A 16,846-nucleotide genomic window follows, 5' to 3' on the forward strand; every position below is an offset into this window, starting at 1 on the left:
CAAGAGATCGTGTCAGATGGTGATATACATGATGACAAATGGGCCAAAGTAACACAGCACTGCTTAGTAAAATGAGGGAGCTGGGCATCATAATCTTTGAGGTCCCTTTAACTCTGACATTTATGCCTTTAGTCAGCAGCATTTGATTGTCATGCTACATCCCAGGTAATGGGATGATGTAGAGTCTGATCAATTTTAGGACTCGTGAAGATTTTGTTCAATGTGGTTGATAACACAAAAGAGAGCTTATCTTTATCAGTATTATCAAGTACAAGTACACAGTCATTGTAGGGGAATCCTTTCTATGTACTTAAACATAAAGGGTGATGCCATCAGGCCTCCACTAGAATATGTGGATGAGGCTTTTGAGACATTCACTTCTAGAATGAACAGTGCTGCCAATGTACCTGTTCTGCCAAATTATGTGCTCACTGCCCCAAAGATGCACGCACATCCACACGTGACACACATTGGGAACACAGGCTGAAAGCATCTATCCAATTTGTTGACAATTATGGTTCCGCAGTGTACTCGGCAATTTCAGTTTCATAAGATACTTTTTTATTTGAAGTAAAATAATTTCTTTTAACCTCATAAAAAGACAGTTTGTAAATGTTGTTACAAGTAATAGGATAATAAGGTACCATACTGTGTTTATTCCACTAACTATTCATTACAAACTTGAAAAAAAAATCTAGTGTTTTCAAAAATAAAATGAAGAAATGGGGTTAGGTCAATACATGCCTTTTGAAGAAAACGGTCCTCCAATTACCGTGGCCAAAAAAAAAAAAGGAGAAGGAAAGATCCTCAACTTTATCTTATTGTAATTAATAAATAGTAATTAACAAATTTTCTAAGCGCAGAGTGAGCAAAATTAAAATCCCCAGACCCAATGATATTCATGGTCCCAGGTTAACCAAACTGCAGTGTCTACTACATATCATTCTAGAAGAGGTTTTTGAGTTTCCTGTATATTTCCTTTCTTTATAAAAGCACTGCTTTGTACACCTAAAACTAATACGTTATATGTTAATTATATACGATTTTAAAGATAAATACATAAAAGTGTTGCTGGTACCTTCTGATAACTACATCCAACTCCTAACTGGCTACCTTCAATGTTACAGCTAATTTGACTCATGATGCTGATCATCAGAGGCAGGAACGCCAGCCAGGCTGCCATCAGCCACAGGAATGGTCTCTCTGTCTCTGGGCATCATTATTGTCTCACGACCCACAGCACACCCTCTTTGTTAAAGCTATTTTAGGGAAACAAGATTCAGGAGTGTACTAGTTATTGCAAGGGGCAAGCTGACTCATCTAAAGTTTAGGAGACGCTAGTAGAAAACCATCAGAAACCTCAGGAGAGTATGAGAGCCCCAGATCACAAGGAACTGCTTTGGACTAATTTGATCTTAAAAGACATGATCGTACCAAGTGCTGTTACTGTTGATTATGTAACAGAAACTCTATGTAGGGTTTTCTTAGGCAGTAAATCTATATGTTATTTGTTATGGACACTAGAATATTTACTGTTATCAAAGGTAATAATAAGAATTATTTTCACTGTTACAAAATTTCTATCAGTGCCTAGTTAGAGCTGAAAGTTGAAAATTCTAGGCAACTGCTTCTTTCGCGCACAGTGAGGGGCACACTGTGTGGCCTAAATGTCTCCTGAAATTGCTGTACGTCCTCTGGATCCTGCAGCACATTTTTCATATTTTAACTTTATTTGCAATAAATTCTAGGTTATGATTTTAAATATTTTTATATTTGGTAATAGTATCAATTGCTTAAAGCTGCATTTTATTTCCCTTTACAGATTAGGTCTGAAAGGTGAGGTTAAAGAATTCAATATGACAGAGGGAGGAATGCATTTTAAATAACTTATGTTGCTATACAAACATGCCCTATATTTACTGGCCTCTTACTCAGGGTCCAGTTTAATTGTTATCTGCTCACGCATTCTATGCCACATAATGAAACGCTTCCATTTCACCCACTGAGCCCTGGGTTTTTATGTGCACCTCTACCAATGACCCTTAATTAAGCCGATTTTACCCTTGAAAATGTGAGTTTTCTTTTGGTCAACAAGTATTTTTAAGGGAGAGGTCTGAATGAACTTTCAAAGAGGCATTTAAAATGTTTACTTTAAGCAGTTGTAAAACTGAACAAAAGTATATTTGTACTCAAGTGTGGGCTACCAATACCTTTATTTTCATTGTACATTTCCAGAGAAGCACTTTCACCCTGCAGCGTGCCATCAATTCCGTTATGTTACATTTCAGAGGTATCAAATATCTGAGTAGAAAACAACACGATACAATAGCCTGTACTACTTTACATTAGCCAACAATGTCAACCAGAGATAATGCGTAATTTAAAAGACACCTGTAAAATGTCTTACTGAATATATTTTTTCATAATCATCAGCAAATGCCAAAGCCTAGTAACAGACCTATTATTTATAGCATATCAACATCTAATTGATTTTACAAATGGAGGCAATTATTTTGGATGAATGGAGGAATGCTTGCCAGATTTAAATGATTTATGATTATCAAGAGAGAAAACAACAATGTTTTGCTAATTCATTTTCAAATACAGCTTTTACACTCATTGATAACTTAAATTTTAAACCAGATGATTTGCTTAAATAATACATTAACTTAAAAAAAAGCAAACTGAGATACTTTTAACTGTTTAGAAATATTGCTTCCTACAGTAGGCTCAGAAGGGACTGCACCATAGAAATACATTTTCAAGGCAGATTTAGAACCACAGAAAGATCACACTTCATGAACGCCAACCAATTACTCAGAGCAGGAGCTCCGGCTGTTAGAGCACTGTGTGCTTCACGTCCAAATGAGAACAGTGCACGTACACCCAGGCCTCATACTTCTTGGCTAAAACACTGTTCGCTCCATAGGTTTGGTAATTTGCACGAATGTTGCAAAAGGAAAACTAAACAGTCTGCATTATTTGATATAACTCTCATTGATTTTTATAATCTACTACTTAGATGCATGTTTCAAAAGTAAATGAGAAGATTGAAGGTTCCTTCCCATTTCAAGGAGACTATAAAGCAGAAGAGAAGCTCACGTTTCACAAGAAATAACCTGTGCATTTGTTGAAGAAAAAAACAACAAAAAAAAACAGCTAGGGGAATGCCCCAGGCTGAAGCAGACACTGATTGGGCAAAGCTAAAGGACAAGGGCCCTTGAAACTAAACAAAAGCAAATTCATTCTGTTGACAGATGCTGATTACATCAAAGCAACAAGGAACTCCCATAACTCCAATTTTTTAAAAAACAATTAATATCTCTCTACAATCTACACAATAAGGACAAAGTAAGTTTTTACACCAATCATAATAAGCATCATTAAACTTGCTTTTGAAAGTTTCAGTTCAGGTGAAGACTATTCTGGTGTGCTTTTTAGCTGTGGGCCTCTCCAAACAGTGGTTTATTCATTCCCGTGGACATGTCTGGGGAGCCAAGCTGGCCGTGCCATCAACCCCTTCCTTCCAGGGGTTAACTGCTCTGGCTGCCAAATAAAATACAGAGCGAGCCATGTAATTATGGAGACAGTCAAAGGGCAGGCTCTATTTTGAAATCTATTTGCACAGACAAGGTCTTCCAATTGAGCTTACAGGAAACAAGCTGGTAAAGAGCCTCCTTCTCCCCAGATGCTTTCCACACTTTTTCTCCAATTCAGGAAATCATGGATATGGACACCATACACCATTGCTTCCTGGATTTCAAGCTAAGATGCCATTAAAAGGAGAGGAGTGGATCTGTTTCGCAAACCCATAAAAACATTTTCCCCCCTAATTAACAGCATTTGGCAACAGCCTCTGAATGATAAAACCACAGTGTTTATTAAACAACATTTACAAAGAGGATGCAGGTCCAGTTGTTATGAAGGTATTAGAAAACAAATAATTTTCTTTAATGCTCAAAATAAAGCACACAGTTGAGTCTAACGTATACCGGCATAAATACTTATCTGAAAGATTCGATTTGCCAACCAACAGTGTTGTCCTTGAAGTTTTATTTTATAGCTAAGACTGCTAAAACAGAAAGACTCCACATAAGTAAAAAAGAAATGTGTAAAATATTTTAAGTGACAAAAAAAAAATCACAAGTCATTTTTATGCTGAAACATAAAATTTTGGTGTAGTGGCTTAAAGCTCTAAGTTTGCAATATCTATGAGACCTCATCATTTTCATGTTAAAATAGGATTCGGCCACTACCACTAGAAGTAAGTAGTCAAATGAAGAGATAGTAGTCTTCACCACAGATGTAGCCTGTGGATGTCAGAACTCATCATCAAGCCATAGAGCAGAGCCTGGGAGTCCTGGTTCTAGAGAAGATGCTGGGAAGTCAGCCACAGTTGGAGTACTTCTGGGGAGAGGAAAGGCGGTGGCCTGAGGGCACTCTCTTCCAATAATAACAACATTCAAGAATGATACCCAGGTCATGGCAAAACATGACCTTCCCCAAGGCTCCATCAGGAAGTTGGCTCCACACTACATCCCTCCTCCTTTTTAAAATTCATCAATAGCAACTGATATAGTATAACATCAGTGACAAGTTCAGAAAGGGTTTAGAAAAATACTTCTTTGCTTCTTTACAACAGCTAATTGGATGATATGTGATGATTCATTAAGGTACAACACTTGCACCCAGGGATCTATGATTTAAACAAAAAGCAGTCCTCCTTTCTTGGGAGACAAAACCCCCCCGCCTATTTTAGAAACACAGTTTAATAAATATACCTACTTAATAAAGTAGACTCTTGTTTGTGAGCCTAGAAGAAAATTTCTTTGGGCTGGTCCAACCACAGGTGGGGAGGTGTGTGTCAATGATTTCAGTAAAAACTCAAAATCTAAAATTAAAAGCAGATCATTTGGTGAATAGGTGGAATTTCATAGAAATGATTAATTTGTGAAAGAAAATAGAACTATTGTATGAAATTTATCCATTTAGAATAAAAGTGTTTACTTCAAAATTTAAATATAAATTTATCTTTATTATCATAAAATATTGATTCACACTGAAATAGCATATGCTTAGAAAATCCTATTGTCTCTCAGCTAAAGTTTAGAGAAAAGCAGTTTTTAGCACTTCAACAATACATATACTCAGGCACTTCATGGACAAAGAAATATTGTATTCTCCTAGGGGAAATAAAGGAGCTGTTTATTAGGGCTATGGTTAAAATGTAATAATTCATTCTAGTTGAGCCCTGTGAAAATGTCATCAAAATATCATTTTCTTTGCCAGATTTTCTGGATGCCGCAATATCATTTAAATACCGAATAAAAGACAATCTCTGATCAGAGTAGAAGTTCAACACCAAAATGAACCAAAAGCAAATGTCGTTCCATCAAAGTAACAAAAAAGAAATTTACACAGTCCTGAGACCCAGAGAATGCACACTTCTATGTTAGCACAGAACATCTGGCAAACTTCAACTTTCCAAAGGCTGAAAAAACCCCCCACACATTCCTGTTACCTCATACACTTTGGTTAAAAATGAGGAAAATAGAAAAATTTATATTCAAGCATATAAATGAGAGTCAGAAAGAGCAATTTCACAGAAATCACACATGGAGTTCAATTTTAGAGAAAATTCATATAAAATATTATAAATTTAAAATAATTGATGTAGTAAGGAAGTCCTTTAGTTATTTTCTCAAAAGCCTATTCATAAACACTACTTTCATGTACAATACTACTCAAAATATTAGTAATTTGGATAAAAATCTCCAGTGAGAGAAGACATTGGGACTTTTAGTTTATGATCAAAGTAACAGCTTTAATATGAATATTTTTCAATTGTATTAAAGCATTTGAAAAGAGTGTAATTTTAGTCTTCATCTTACAATAGTGTCAACTGAATTCTACATGCAACATGCTCGTTATATTGTTAGAAGTAGTTCTTTTCCTCTTCCCCCTTCTCTTTTTATGAGCCATTTAAAGTTATTTATGCAAACAATTGGTAAAGATAGCTCAAAAATTTTGACCAAATTGCAGTATCAATACAAAAAAGAATCTACCATCTTAATATTTTCCTGAGAATGTTTTCACTGTACAACTTCAAGTGAAAGGCATGCAATAAAAAGAAAACATATGCATACAAATCCTAAAGTTGTTATGACAATTGTGGGAGTTTTGGCTCTGCCCTGTAACCAGGCAACAGAAGTAGTAGATAGGTAAGTAGGTAGGTAGGTAGGTCAATAATCACAACCTAAAATGAGAAAGCTAGAGCTCTACGCAACAATACATTTCCAAGCTTCTGCAGTTGTGATTACACAGATTAAAGACAAAAGAAGCTGAGATCATGCATTAGGGCATTATTTTCACAAGAAAAATAAAGATAAAATACACAGTAGCTTCTTTAGCAAAATATAAAGTTCCAAATGACAACTTTTTTTCCTCCTACTATTTTTTCCTTTTTATTGAATTTATTGGGGTGACGCTGGTTAATAAAACTATATAGGTTTCAGGTGCACAATTCCATAACACATCTGTAAACTGCATTGTGTATTCACCACCCCAAGTCAAGTCTCCTTCCATCACCATTTATCCCCCCTATACCCTCTGCCACCTCCCCACACTCCCCTCTACCCTCCCCCAGGCAATCCCCACACTCTGAAGGCAGCTTTTTGGACTGATGTACTAATGTTGCCACAAATAATTTTATATTCAATGCAACTGTGTAGACTTAGTTAACCACGTGAATAAATAATCACTCCATAGCTTTAGGCATGAATGCAAAAAGTGCAGTGTATTAAAATGGTGCAGGCTTAAAAGAAGAGTCCCATAGAAGCCTGTTTAAAACGGGCCCTTGTAATTTTTTTTGTTTTTCAGATATGGACGCTCAACTATAAAACCATTACTTTTGGTACTAAAGATTAAAAATTAAAATGACTACCGTAGCTAACAAAAACATGTACTCTTTAACTGTACAAGGCAGGCTGCCTCTCATAACTGAAAACACAATTTTACTTGAAAACCTTAGCTGACCAAGATTATTCACACTTGGTGAAATGAGAAGTTCATCATCTATTTTTTAGATTAAAATCTTCAACATAACCACGATACTGAAATCTTCGATATACACAATATTTGAAACATGTTTATTGTCTAATGTGAGGTGTATTGAACATTTTTTGAACTATACTCCTACCAGAGTGTTAAAAGGAAACCAATCCCAAAATACCTAGATAAAACATAGCCAATGTGGAGGTAAAAAGAAGGAAATATTGTGGAACTTAAAATACTTTATATTTTGCTAGTAAATGAGATTTTCCTCCAAAAATGTGCCTTCCGAATTATATTTACTTGAGTTCTTGTTTAAATTGGTTTCTCTGGCACTAGTCGGTTTACTTAGACAAGTTAGTTAAGCTCTCTAAGCTTTAGTTTCCTCATCTCTTAACAGGAATTACCTTTTTCACAGGATTGCTATGATAATTGTATGACATGAGGCATGGAAAGTGGCACAAGGTAAGCACTGGATAAATGATAATTATGATCACTGGTTGCCTGACTGTGGGAGAAGGTCACTCTAAAAAGGACTAATGAGTAGGGAGAAACCAGCTGAATTTCGAACTGTGCTTTGGCTAATTCACAAAGTAAGTACTTCACAAAGCTGCTACTTAAAGACCACGTCATCCAAAGCACTGGGCCTTTCCTACCTTCATCACAGGACCACCCTGATGATCAAATGAGATTGCAGATGTATAAATACTTTACAAACTAGACAGCATCTCATGATTGTAGTGTACAGAGAGAATGTTTAAATGCAATAGGACAAATTATGCTCAACACAATTTTGACAATTTTCTGAGAGTTCTTGGTGGGGCCTTCCTAAAATTCTGATGGCTAATTGTGAGGTCTAAGGAAAATCTCTTCTTCCACTCAGAGTCATAAAAGACCCCCGCTTTCCTCAAGAATCATATCCTTCCTATACAGAATAGCTTTTACATGTGTGCAAAGTGTGGGATGGGAGAAATCATGTTATAGAAAGAGTCCACTTGGCAGTGAAGACATTCCCTATAAAGCTCACTATCACGATTTTAAGGATTAGATCAGAATGCTGCTATTTTTGTTGTGTTACTAAATAATGTTTGGTCAACGTTGTGCGTATTCATAAGCTGTTCTGTAATTCTTGGTAACCTCAGTAACTTAAAGTCTGTAAGAATTTAAACATATCTGTCTCAGTGTGCAACTATTTAATAGAAATATTCTAGCACTTACCAAATCTTATTGTTTAAATGCACCAAGAAGTCTTCTTTGCATAAAAATTCCTATTTATTAAACAGTGATACAGGAAGAACTTATTTACATTTCTAGCATTACCAACATACATAATTTATGACAAAAAAAGGCAAGCACTCCATAAGAAATGCTCAATCACTGTCAATCACAATATACATAAACCAAAGCAAATCGTGTGAACTGTATTAAATTCAGCTGAACACAGAATTGCCAACAGAACAAACAAAAAAACAAATAATTATCAGTGACTCATAGACCTATTTACAGGATACACAAAATAACTTGAAAAGGTGTAACCATGGAAACCTGATAACCTAAATTCAGTGCCTTTAAATTTTGCATTTATTTAAACACTGTTTAAATGATGTCTTTACAAGATTTAAATATTTCAAAAGTAGTCAAAGCTTATCTTTGTTATCTGATCATTGATCAAAATAATTTCAACTATAAATTAGCTATCTTTAAAATTATTCAAGGACCAATTTAATGAAACCATGATAAAAATGTCAAGCCATTTTTTCTAATTTTTCAGCAAACTATTATTTTCACAACCACTGATTAACAATTGAAAAACTCAACTATACACAATAAATCCCACAGTAATCAAATAATATTAAATCACATTTTGACATAAAGACTTTTTAAAACTCACACTGTTGCATGCAACCACCCCGTCTTCCTCTAATTAAAAACTAAAGCTATTAGCTGTTTCAATTTAGAGGTGATTTTCACTAACAATTACCATTTGAATAGTTTAATATTTAATGCTGTAGTCAGTCCTAGTGTCTTATATTTCATTTCATAAGCTACATTAGTAAAACATTATTTTGTAGTTCACTGGCTCCCACACTTAAGATGTGATGTTCAGTGTGTATTTCATTATGTAGATGAGCAATGGATGTTGTTTGACATGATTTAAATGGGTCAACAGTATTTTCCTAGTCACATTAATCATTCAGACAGCTAGAATGAAAAAAAAGGCCTTGAAAACTAAAACTAGAGAATCTATTCACACAAATGACACTCACCATTGGCGGGTTATCTAGGATGTGGTTAAGGAGAAGGAAGAGTTGCAGACTTTGAACACATGTTTCATTATTTATTCGGAAACCACTTCAAGACCCTAGCTCCATTTTTGGAATCCAAGTGAACACCCACAGGGACAGATTTCTGAGATACTAAAGTGTAACTTTAAAAAAAGCATTAGATGGAAATCTATAAAAACTTTTCATTGGAGAAGAATAAAATTGGGAGAACCCAGCTCCAAATGAGACTGGGTCCCAAGGTTAGGGTCAGCGCACAGTTTCTATAAAAATGTACTGCGCACAGATGGGGATGCAGCCCTCACTCTGGACAACCATCTTGTCTTGCCTGCCGATGGCTCCTAGAAAGTGAAGAGAAGGGGAACAAGAAAAAGCAGAACCAGCCTTTAGAAAGAGCTGCAGATCACACGGACTCAGCCCTGAGTCAATAACGAAGAATCTGCTGAGGAACATGGAAAGCAACAACGTGAACTCACAAAGAGCAACTCCACAGTTTCCCTTTCCTCGCGTGGTCATGACTGGCTTTTCACTGGGTCGGGTGGAGGGATGATTTGGTGTACAAAGCCAGGCAACATGCCAGAATCATTCTGCATAACATCCTACCACTTTGTCCGTTCCATGTGATTTATGTGCTTTCTGAAAAACGAGTATGGCAGTGACATATAGTCACATCCCTCCCAATGGAAGCTCTTTATGGGTTTCTTGGCAGCTGGGAAGGAGATGGTGTCAATCATTAAATTTTTCATTCTGAATCCTGAAAGGTCATCCTCTCAAGTGGATGTGCTCTGCCCTCTCCTGAAACCACACAGAATGAGCCAAAGTCCACAAGAAGCCCATGTTTTCTTTTCCTGATTATGAAAATAGATATTAGATACTGAGAAAACAGAAACAGCAAATAGTAAAAAAAAGTAAAAATCTTCCTCAGTTGATCACATTGACATTCAGCAAATACACTTTAGAACATTTCTCTATGTATTCACTAATATATTATTATATTTTATAGAATATTAATTAGCATATTTTATACATATTCAATTTATACATGTAGTTTTATTAAACTGCTATTTTGAAAGTAATTAATTTCTCTCCACAATATATGAAAGACATCTGTCTGTAATACATAAATACAGATCTGCATGATCCTTTTTAGGCCTATTGTGTTGTTTTAGTGGCTTCATAGTATTCCTTTATATGGATGGGTCACAAAGTACTTTATTTAACCAATGATGAACATTTAGGCAGGTTATTTTTAAGTTTTTTTTTCCGTGCATAGTAAACTTTTTACAAATACAGCTGCACATAGGATCTATTTTTCTTTTTAGTTTAAATTCCTAGAAGTAGAATTCTTTGGGTTAAGAAATATGTAAAATTTTGGCATATTTGCAAAGCTACTCTCCACAAAACAGCAATTTTTATTCCCAATGGTGCCTATTTCCCTATACCCTCATGAATATTAACGCCAGTCTTATAAATGAAAAATGGTATCTCATTTTTACTTATTTTTCTTCAGATACTGCTGAGGTTGAGGATCTTCCCTTTATTTATACATTTATATTCTTTTGGGAAATCTCTACTTAGGCCTCTTGGGTTGTTTTTTACTTGACTTAATCTTAAGAGTGCTCTGTGAATTTATGTACTATATTGTTTCAAATATATTTTTTCCGTTCTCCATTTGCATTTCAACTGTATTTAAAGTGTTTTGAGCCACATAATTGGGTTCACATTGAATTTATGGCTTAATCTAGGGAGAATATGATTCTTTAAAATAGTTGTTTTATTTAAGAGATTAAGTTCACATTTACTGCAGTATTCTTAATATCCTTCTGTAGAGGTCTAATGTTTTCTTTATATAGGTCCTGTATATTATTATTTATTTACTAGAGGCTCGGTGCACGAAATTCGTGCATGGGGTGGGGTCCCCTCAGCCAAGCCTGCATCCTCTCCAATGTGGGACCCCTTGGGGGATGTCCGACTGCTGGTTTAGGCCCGATCCCAGGATCAGGCCTAAACCAGCAGTCAGATATCCCTCTCACAATCCTGGACTGCTGGCTCCTAATCACTCACCTGCCTGCCTGCCTGGTCGCCCCTAACTGCCCCCCTGCCGGCCTGGTTGCCCCTCATGGACCCCTGCCGGCCTGGTCGCCCCACGCAGCCTGATGTTCAGTCATTTGGTCGTCCCTCACTAACCCCCTGCCAGCCTGGTTGTAGGCAGCCATCTTGTGAGGGTGTGAGGGTTAATTTGCATATTACCTCTTTATTATAGAGGATTCCTAGGTATTTTATATTCTTGACTTCTTTATAAATGGGATGTTTTCCATTATGTTTTCTGCCTAAATATAGGGCAGTAATCTTAAACTTACTTAAGTTTACACCTTAATCATTGCCAGCCTTCTGAACAAGGACTCTGTATAGCACTAGCTCCTGGGGTCCTCTTGCACTCAGCTTGACTTCCTCCTAGAAAGAGCAAGAAGTCTTAAAGTTGTAGAAGGACGGGGGTCCCCTATTGCTCCCTTTGAGCAAATGCTCTCCTGATGAATTTTTCTCTGAGTTTCAGAATACTACTTCTAACTCCACCTACAAGTTTGGAAAATCACTATGCCAAACAGCTGACAGAAAAAAAAATGACTAATTTTTTTGCATTAAAAATATCTGATTATAGACAAAAGCATGGAAGAGTTTGTTATAACCTTTTCCCTATTTTTACCTATATTTGAAATTTTCAATAATAAAAAGTTTTAAAAGTATTTGATTTATGTACTAAAACAGTATCTTTTCTAAAGTATTCTAAGAAGTGTAAGAAATGGAAGGGTTATTTTAAATCTGGGATGCTGTTTATATGTGAAAAACCAAAGCATTTAAGATGAGCATTGAGCCCAGCCAGTGTGGTTTGGTGGTTGAGCATGGACCCATGAACCTGAAGATTTGATTCCTAGTCAGGGCACATGCCCCGGTTGTGGGCTTGATCCCTAGAATGGGGCTTGCAGGAGGCAGCTGATCAATGATTCTCTCTCATCTCTATCTATCTCTATCTCTCTATCTCTCTCCCTTCCTCTCTCTGAAATCAATAAAAATATATTTAAAATGAGCATTGACCTGCAGTTGCAGTTGTTCCTAAGCTGTAAGCTAGGACTAGTACTTCTTGATGGTGGAACTATAAAATTAGTCACACAGTTCTAATTTGCAGTTCACAGCCACAGGAGCTGTGAAACTCTTGGGCCCAGAGTTTTAGCTGCTCATAAACTGTGCAAGTCAAACTCCTAAAAGTACACCAGAGCACAAGAGATCACAAGACTGGGTACGTAATTGTTTCCGAGTCCAGTCTGATGTAAGGTGCGGCTGGGATGTAAGGTGTTTTGGGCTTGTCCATCATGGTGATGTAGAGAGAGGCAGTAAGTCTTCAGAGAAGGTCAATGCTGTGAGTGTTAAAGAAACACTGCAGAGTGAGGGAAGGTTTATTTCTACCTTTGTGCTATAAAACGTGAGGCAACAAGTAGATATTTGCACAATGGTATTGGTTCTCCCAAGTAGGTATTTTGGGAATCTATATATATAAAAGGCTAAGTGTCTGTCCCTCCGACCGGTAGCTATGACGTGCACTGACCACCAGGGGGCAGATGCTCAACGCAGGGGCTGTCATGGTGCGCACTGGCCATCCTATCTAATAAAAGGCTAATATGCAAATCGACTAAACAGCAGAATGACTGGTTGCTATGACATGCACTGACCACCAGGGGCAGGTGCTCAATGCAGGAGCTGACCCTTGGTGGTCAGTGTACTCCCACAAGGGAGCGCCGCTCAGCCAGAAGCCGGGCTCATGGGTGGCTAGCGCAGCAGCAGTGGTGGGGGCCTCTCCCGCCTCCGCAGCAGCGCTAAGGATGTCTGACTGATGGCTTAGGCCCGCTCCCAGATGTGAGAAGGTGCAGTCCGGGCAGAGGGATCCCCCCACCCCCTGAGTGCATGAATTTCATGCATCAAGCCTCTAGTTTAAAAATAAAAGGCACCAGGGAGCTGGTGCCGACAAACCAACACTCAGTTTCCCCCAAGTGGGACACACGTCCCGCCACCACCCCAGAATGACACCCCAGCAAATCGCAGAGAACGCTGCCAAGACCCCATGGCACAAAATGTGGTCCACAGCCCAGTCCAGCCCAGAAATGGTCCTTGTGGGCGCTGGGTAATGACATCACATAGCAACGCCCAGCTTCCTATCCCTAGTGACTAGCCTCCTTGGAGTTTCTTCAGCCCAGGAATCCGACTTGCTTTATAGCGAGGTACAAATATTTTACAGTTTAACCAAATGTCTGTGAAGCGTTTTCCCATGCCTCATCTCATTTGCTCCTCACAGAAGTCTTGGAGTAGGTAGATAGGAGACTCAGTAGAATCCTATTTTTTTTTCATTAGCAAGACGCGAATAGTGATATTACAATATTTCTCCTAATTAATTTCCTTTCAATGTGCATGTGGACTCTAGTAATGTATAAAATAGGAAGGCTATAAATCCATAGAGGAGGTTGTAGTGGACTGATGTGGACAGAATTCATACTTATAACTAAAGTTTCATCATTACCCAGTCTACCCTGCTCTCAACTCCATTGCCATGACTAGATGATGCTGACCTCCTGGAGTAATCTGAAAAAAAGACTGGCAATATTTCGTTTTGGTGATTGCAAATTTAGACCTCATAAATATTATGTAACTCTAGTCTTTTTGCCTCTAGCCAACCAGCCTGACTGCAATTTCCAGCTACAAGTGGCATACTGACATTGAGAATTTATGAGTTTTACCATATTAGTAGTGCACATTTCCTTTTGAATTATTCTAGCCTGTAGCCTGAAGCAGATTATAATTATCATTCCTTTTGCTACACAAATCTGAAGATCTACAAGTGGTTCAGATAGCCACATTAATATGTTTCAATGTTTTAAGTAGGCTGACAAATATAAGCTCTATATGACAAATGAAAAGCAGATGCATTTTTTTTGTATTGCTAGAATTTTTAAACTATTTTTAGCTAATTAAAATCTGGTCCAAGTCACAGTGTTTGTGATTACCTATCTCATTAGAGATGGTTTTCACTTTACCATCAAAACAACAAATGCATATTTTATAGTGTGCTTGAAGCAGAATATTCAGGTAGGTGATCTATACTATAAAGTTAGTTCTACACCAAGATAAATACGTGGTCTTAGCTGTTTGGAAAGCATTTTTTTCCCCATAAAAAATGTGGCTAAGTTCTCAGGCTAGCTAGCCTATTTGCCCATAATTTAACTGAAATACTGTACATTTGCAATGAAAACTAAAGGTTTGGAAACACTCAGCAGCAAGCACCTAGTATTTTAGCTACCTTATGGGTTAACTGAGCTAGCCTGGGAATGTTCCTGCCATTCACAACGTGGTTTCTAAAGGAAAAGGTGCTCCACACTGTTGGACAATTAGGAAAAGTGCAAAATCCACTCTACTGTCTCCATTCTCAACTTCCTTCTCTTAACTGGAAAGTAGATGGAGGCTGAGCAGCCCTCAAAGACTAGAGAGGAGAGGACAAGACCAAGTCTCATCCCTTCCTATAAAACCTGTACCAGTTCCAGAGCCAGGATCCTCATGTTCAACTTTTTTCCAACTTCTAGAGCAGGTGAAAGGAATCAAGTCCGTTTTCAAGTTCAACCAACCCCTCTTACCTAATCCTTAACACCAGAGTGAACATCTCAAGCCCCCATACAGCCACTCTGATAGGAAACACGTTGGCTCTGGAGGACTATTACCCCTCTCTCTCCAGAGTTCACCAATATGGGCAGGAGGTCTATTTAATAATTGTCCATAACTTAGTTGGAGCCAGTAGAACTGTTTAGCTTCAGCTCTGGCTGTAAGATTTACTAGCTGTCAACCTTCAGCAAGTTATTTAACTACTAGAGGCCAGGTGCATGAAATTCATGCATGGGTAGGGTCCCTAGGCCTGGCCGGTGATCAGGGCTGATCTGTGGGGTGGGGGGACCGCCCCCCCCCCCGCCTCTTGGCTGGCCTGGCGCCACCTGCTCACCAGCCCATCCCCCACCGCCGCTGCTGGTTGGGGCCTGCAGGTTGGAGGCAGCTCCTGCGTTGAGTGTCTGCCCCCCTGGTGGTCAGAGCGGTTGTTCTGCCCGTTGTTCTGCCGTTCGGTCTATTTGCATATTAGGCTTTTATTATATAGGATTCTGTGCCCTAATTTTTTCATCTGTTAAAAAATGGGAACATAACCCTGGGCAATTTTGTTCAGTGGTTAGAGAGTCGGCCAGTGGATCAAAGGGTCTTGGGTTCGATTCCCGGTCCCGGGCATGTACCTCCATTGCAGGTTCTATCCCCAGCCCCAGTTGGGGTGCGTGTGGGAAGCAGTCAATTGAAGTGTTTCTCTCACATTGATGTTTCTTGTAATTACTCTATTACTACAAACTAGTTAATAAATACCCTTGATGACCATGTACCTACATTCTTATTCCATAGTTTTCTTAAAAAACTTTTTATTTTGAGATAACTTTAGACTTACAGAAGAGTTGCAAAAATAGTAGAGAGAATTTCCATATACTTTTCACCAGCTTCATTTATTCTCTGTTAACATTTTACATAACCATGGAGGATTTATAAACACTAAGATACAATCCTATTAGCTAGAATACAGAAGAGAACTTATTCAGGTTCCTCCTATTTTTTCCAAGAACATAATTTTTCTGTTCCAGGATCCAATTCAAGATCCCATATTGTATTTAGTTGTCATGCCTCCTTAGTCACCTCAGGTCTGCAACAGTTCCTCAACCTCCCTTGTCTTTCATGACCTGGAGACCTTTGAAGAATACTGGTCAGTTATTTTATAGACTATTCCTCAATTTTGCTTTGTCTGATGTTTTCTCATGATAAAATTGAGATAGAGTATCTCAAATAATACCACACAGATGTGTCCTTCTCAGTGCACCCTATCAGAACATTCATTATGATGTTAACCTTGCTAAGATGATGGCTACCAAGATTATCCAATGCAAAGATACTATTTTCCATTGTAAGTATTAAATATTTTACAGAAGATACTTTGAGACTATTCAAATCTTCTGTATTTGCTTAAAAACTTCCCCACTAACTTTAGTACTCATGGGTGGATCTTACCCACAGCAATTTTTACTGTGATATTCTCTAATAGTGATTTCCTATTTATAATTTTGTATTTTTTAAATTAAATTTATTGGTGTGACATTGGCTAATAAGATTATACGCTTCAAGTGTACAATAATATATTACATCATCTCTATACTGCTTTACATACTCATTACCCAAAGTTTAGTTTCATTTTGTCACCATATATGATTCTCATTATCCTCTTTTTTATTTACTTTTATACATCAACTAGAGGCCAGGTGCATGGGATTCGTGCACTGGTGGGGGGGGCGTGGCCTGTGGGAATCAGCCCGCTGTGGGAGCACCACTCATCCTGGTCGGCCAAGCGGCTGTGGACCTACCCTCTGAGCGGCTGTTCCCACTGTGGGAGTGCGCTG

At 37.9% G+C, this 16,846-nt stretch overlaps 1 protein-coding gene across 5 annotated transcripts in view; it reads right to left on the bottom strand.

The window, feature by feature from the left end:
• METAP1D (methionyl aminopeptidase type 1D, mitochondrial) overlaps positions 1–16,846 on the bottom strand; it is a 71,735-nt gene that overhangs the window by 23,050 nt on the left and 31,839 nt on the right. The window contains exon 1 of one of the 5 annotated variants that reach the window (XM_059704102.1): positions 2,211–2,244. The exons of the other annotated variants lie outside the window; for them this stretch is intronic. Coding sequence (XP_059560085.1) covers positions 2,211–2,229 — 19 coding nt within the window. The 5' untranslated portion in view covers positions 2,230–2,244. Of the gene's footprint in view, positions 1–2,210; positions 2,245–16,846 lie in introns of those variants that run through there. 5 annotated transcript variants of the gene reach the window in all.

Source organism: Myotis daubentonii, chromosome 7 (genome assembly GCF_963259705.1).
Source record: "Myotis daubentonii chromosome 7, mMyoDau2.1, whole genome shotgun sequence".
In the NCBI taxonomy this organism is placed as follows: domain Eukaryota; kingdom Metazoa; phylum Chordata; class Mammalia; order Chiroptera; family Vespertilionidae; genus Myotis; species Myotis daubentonii.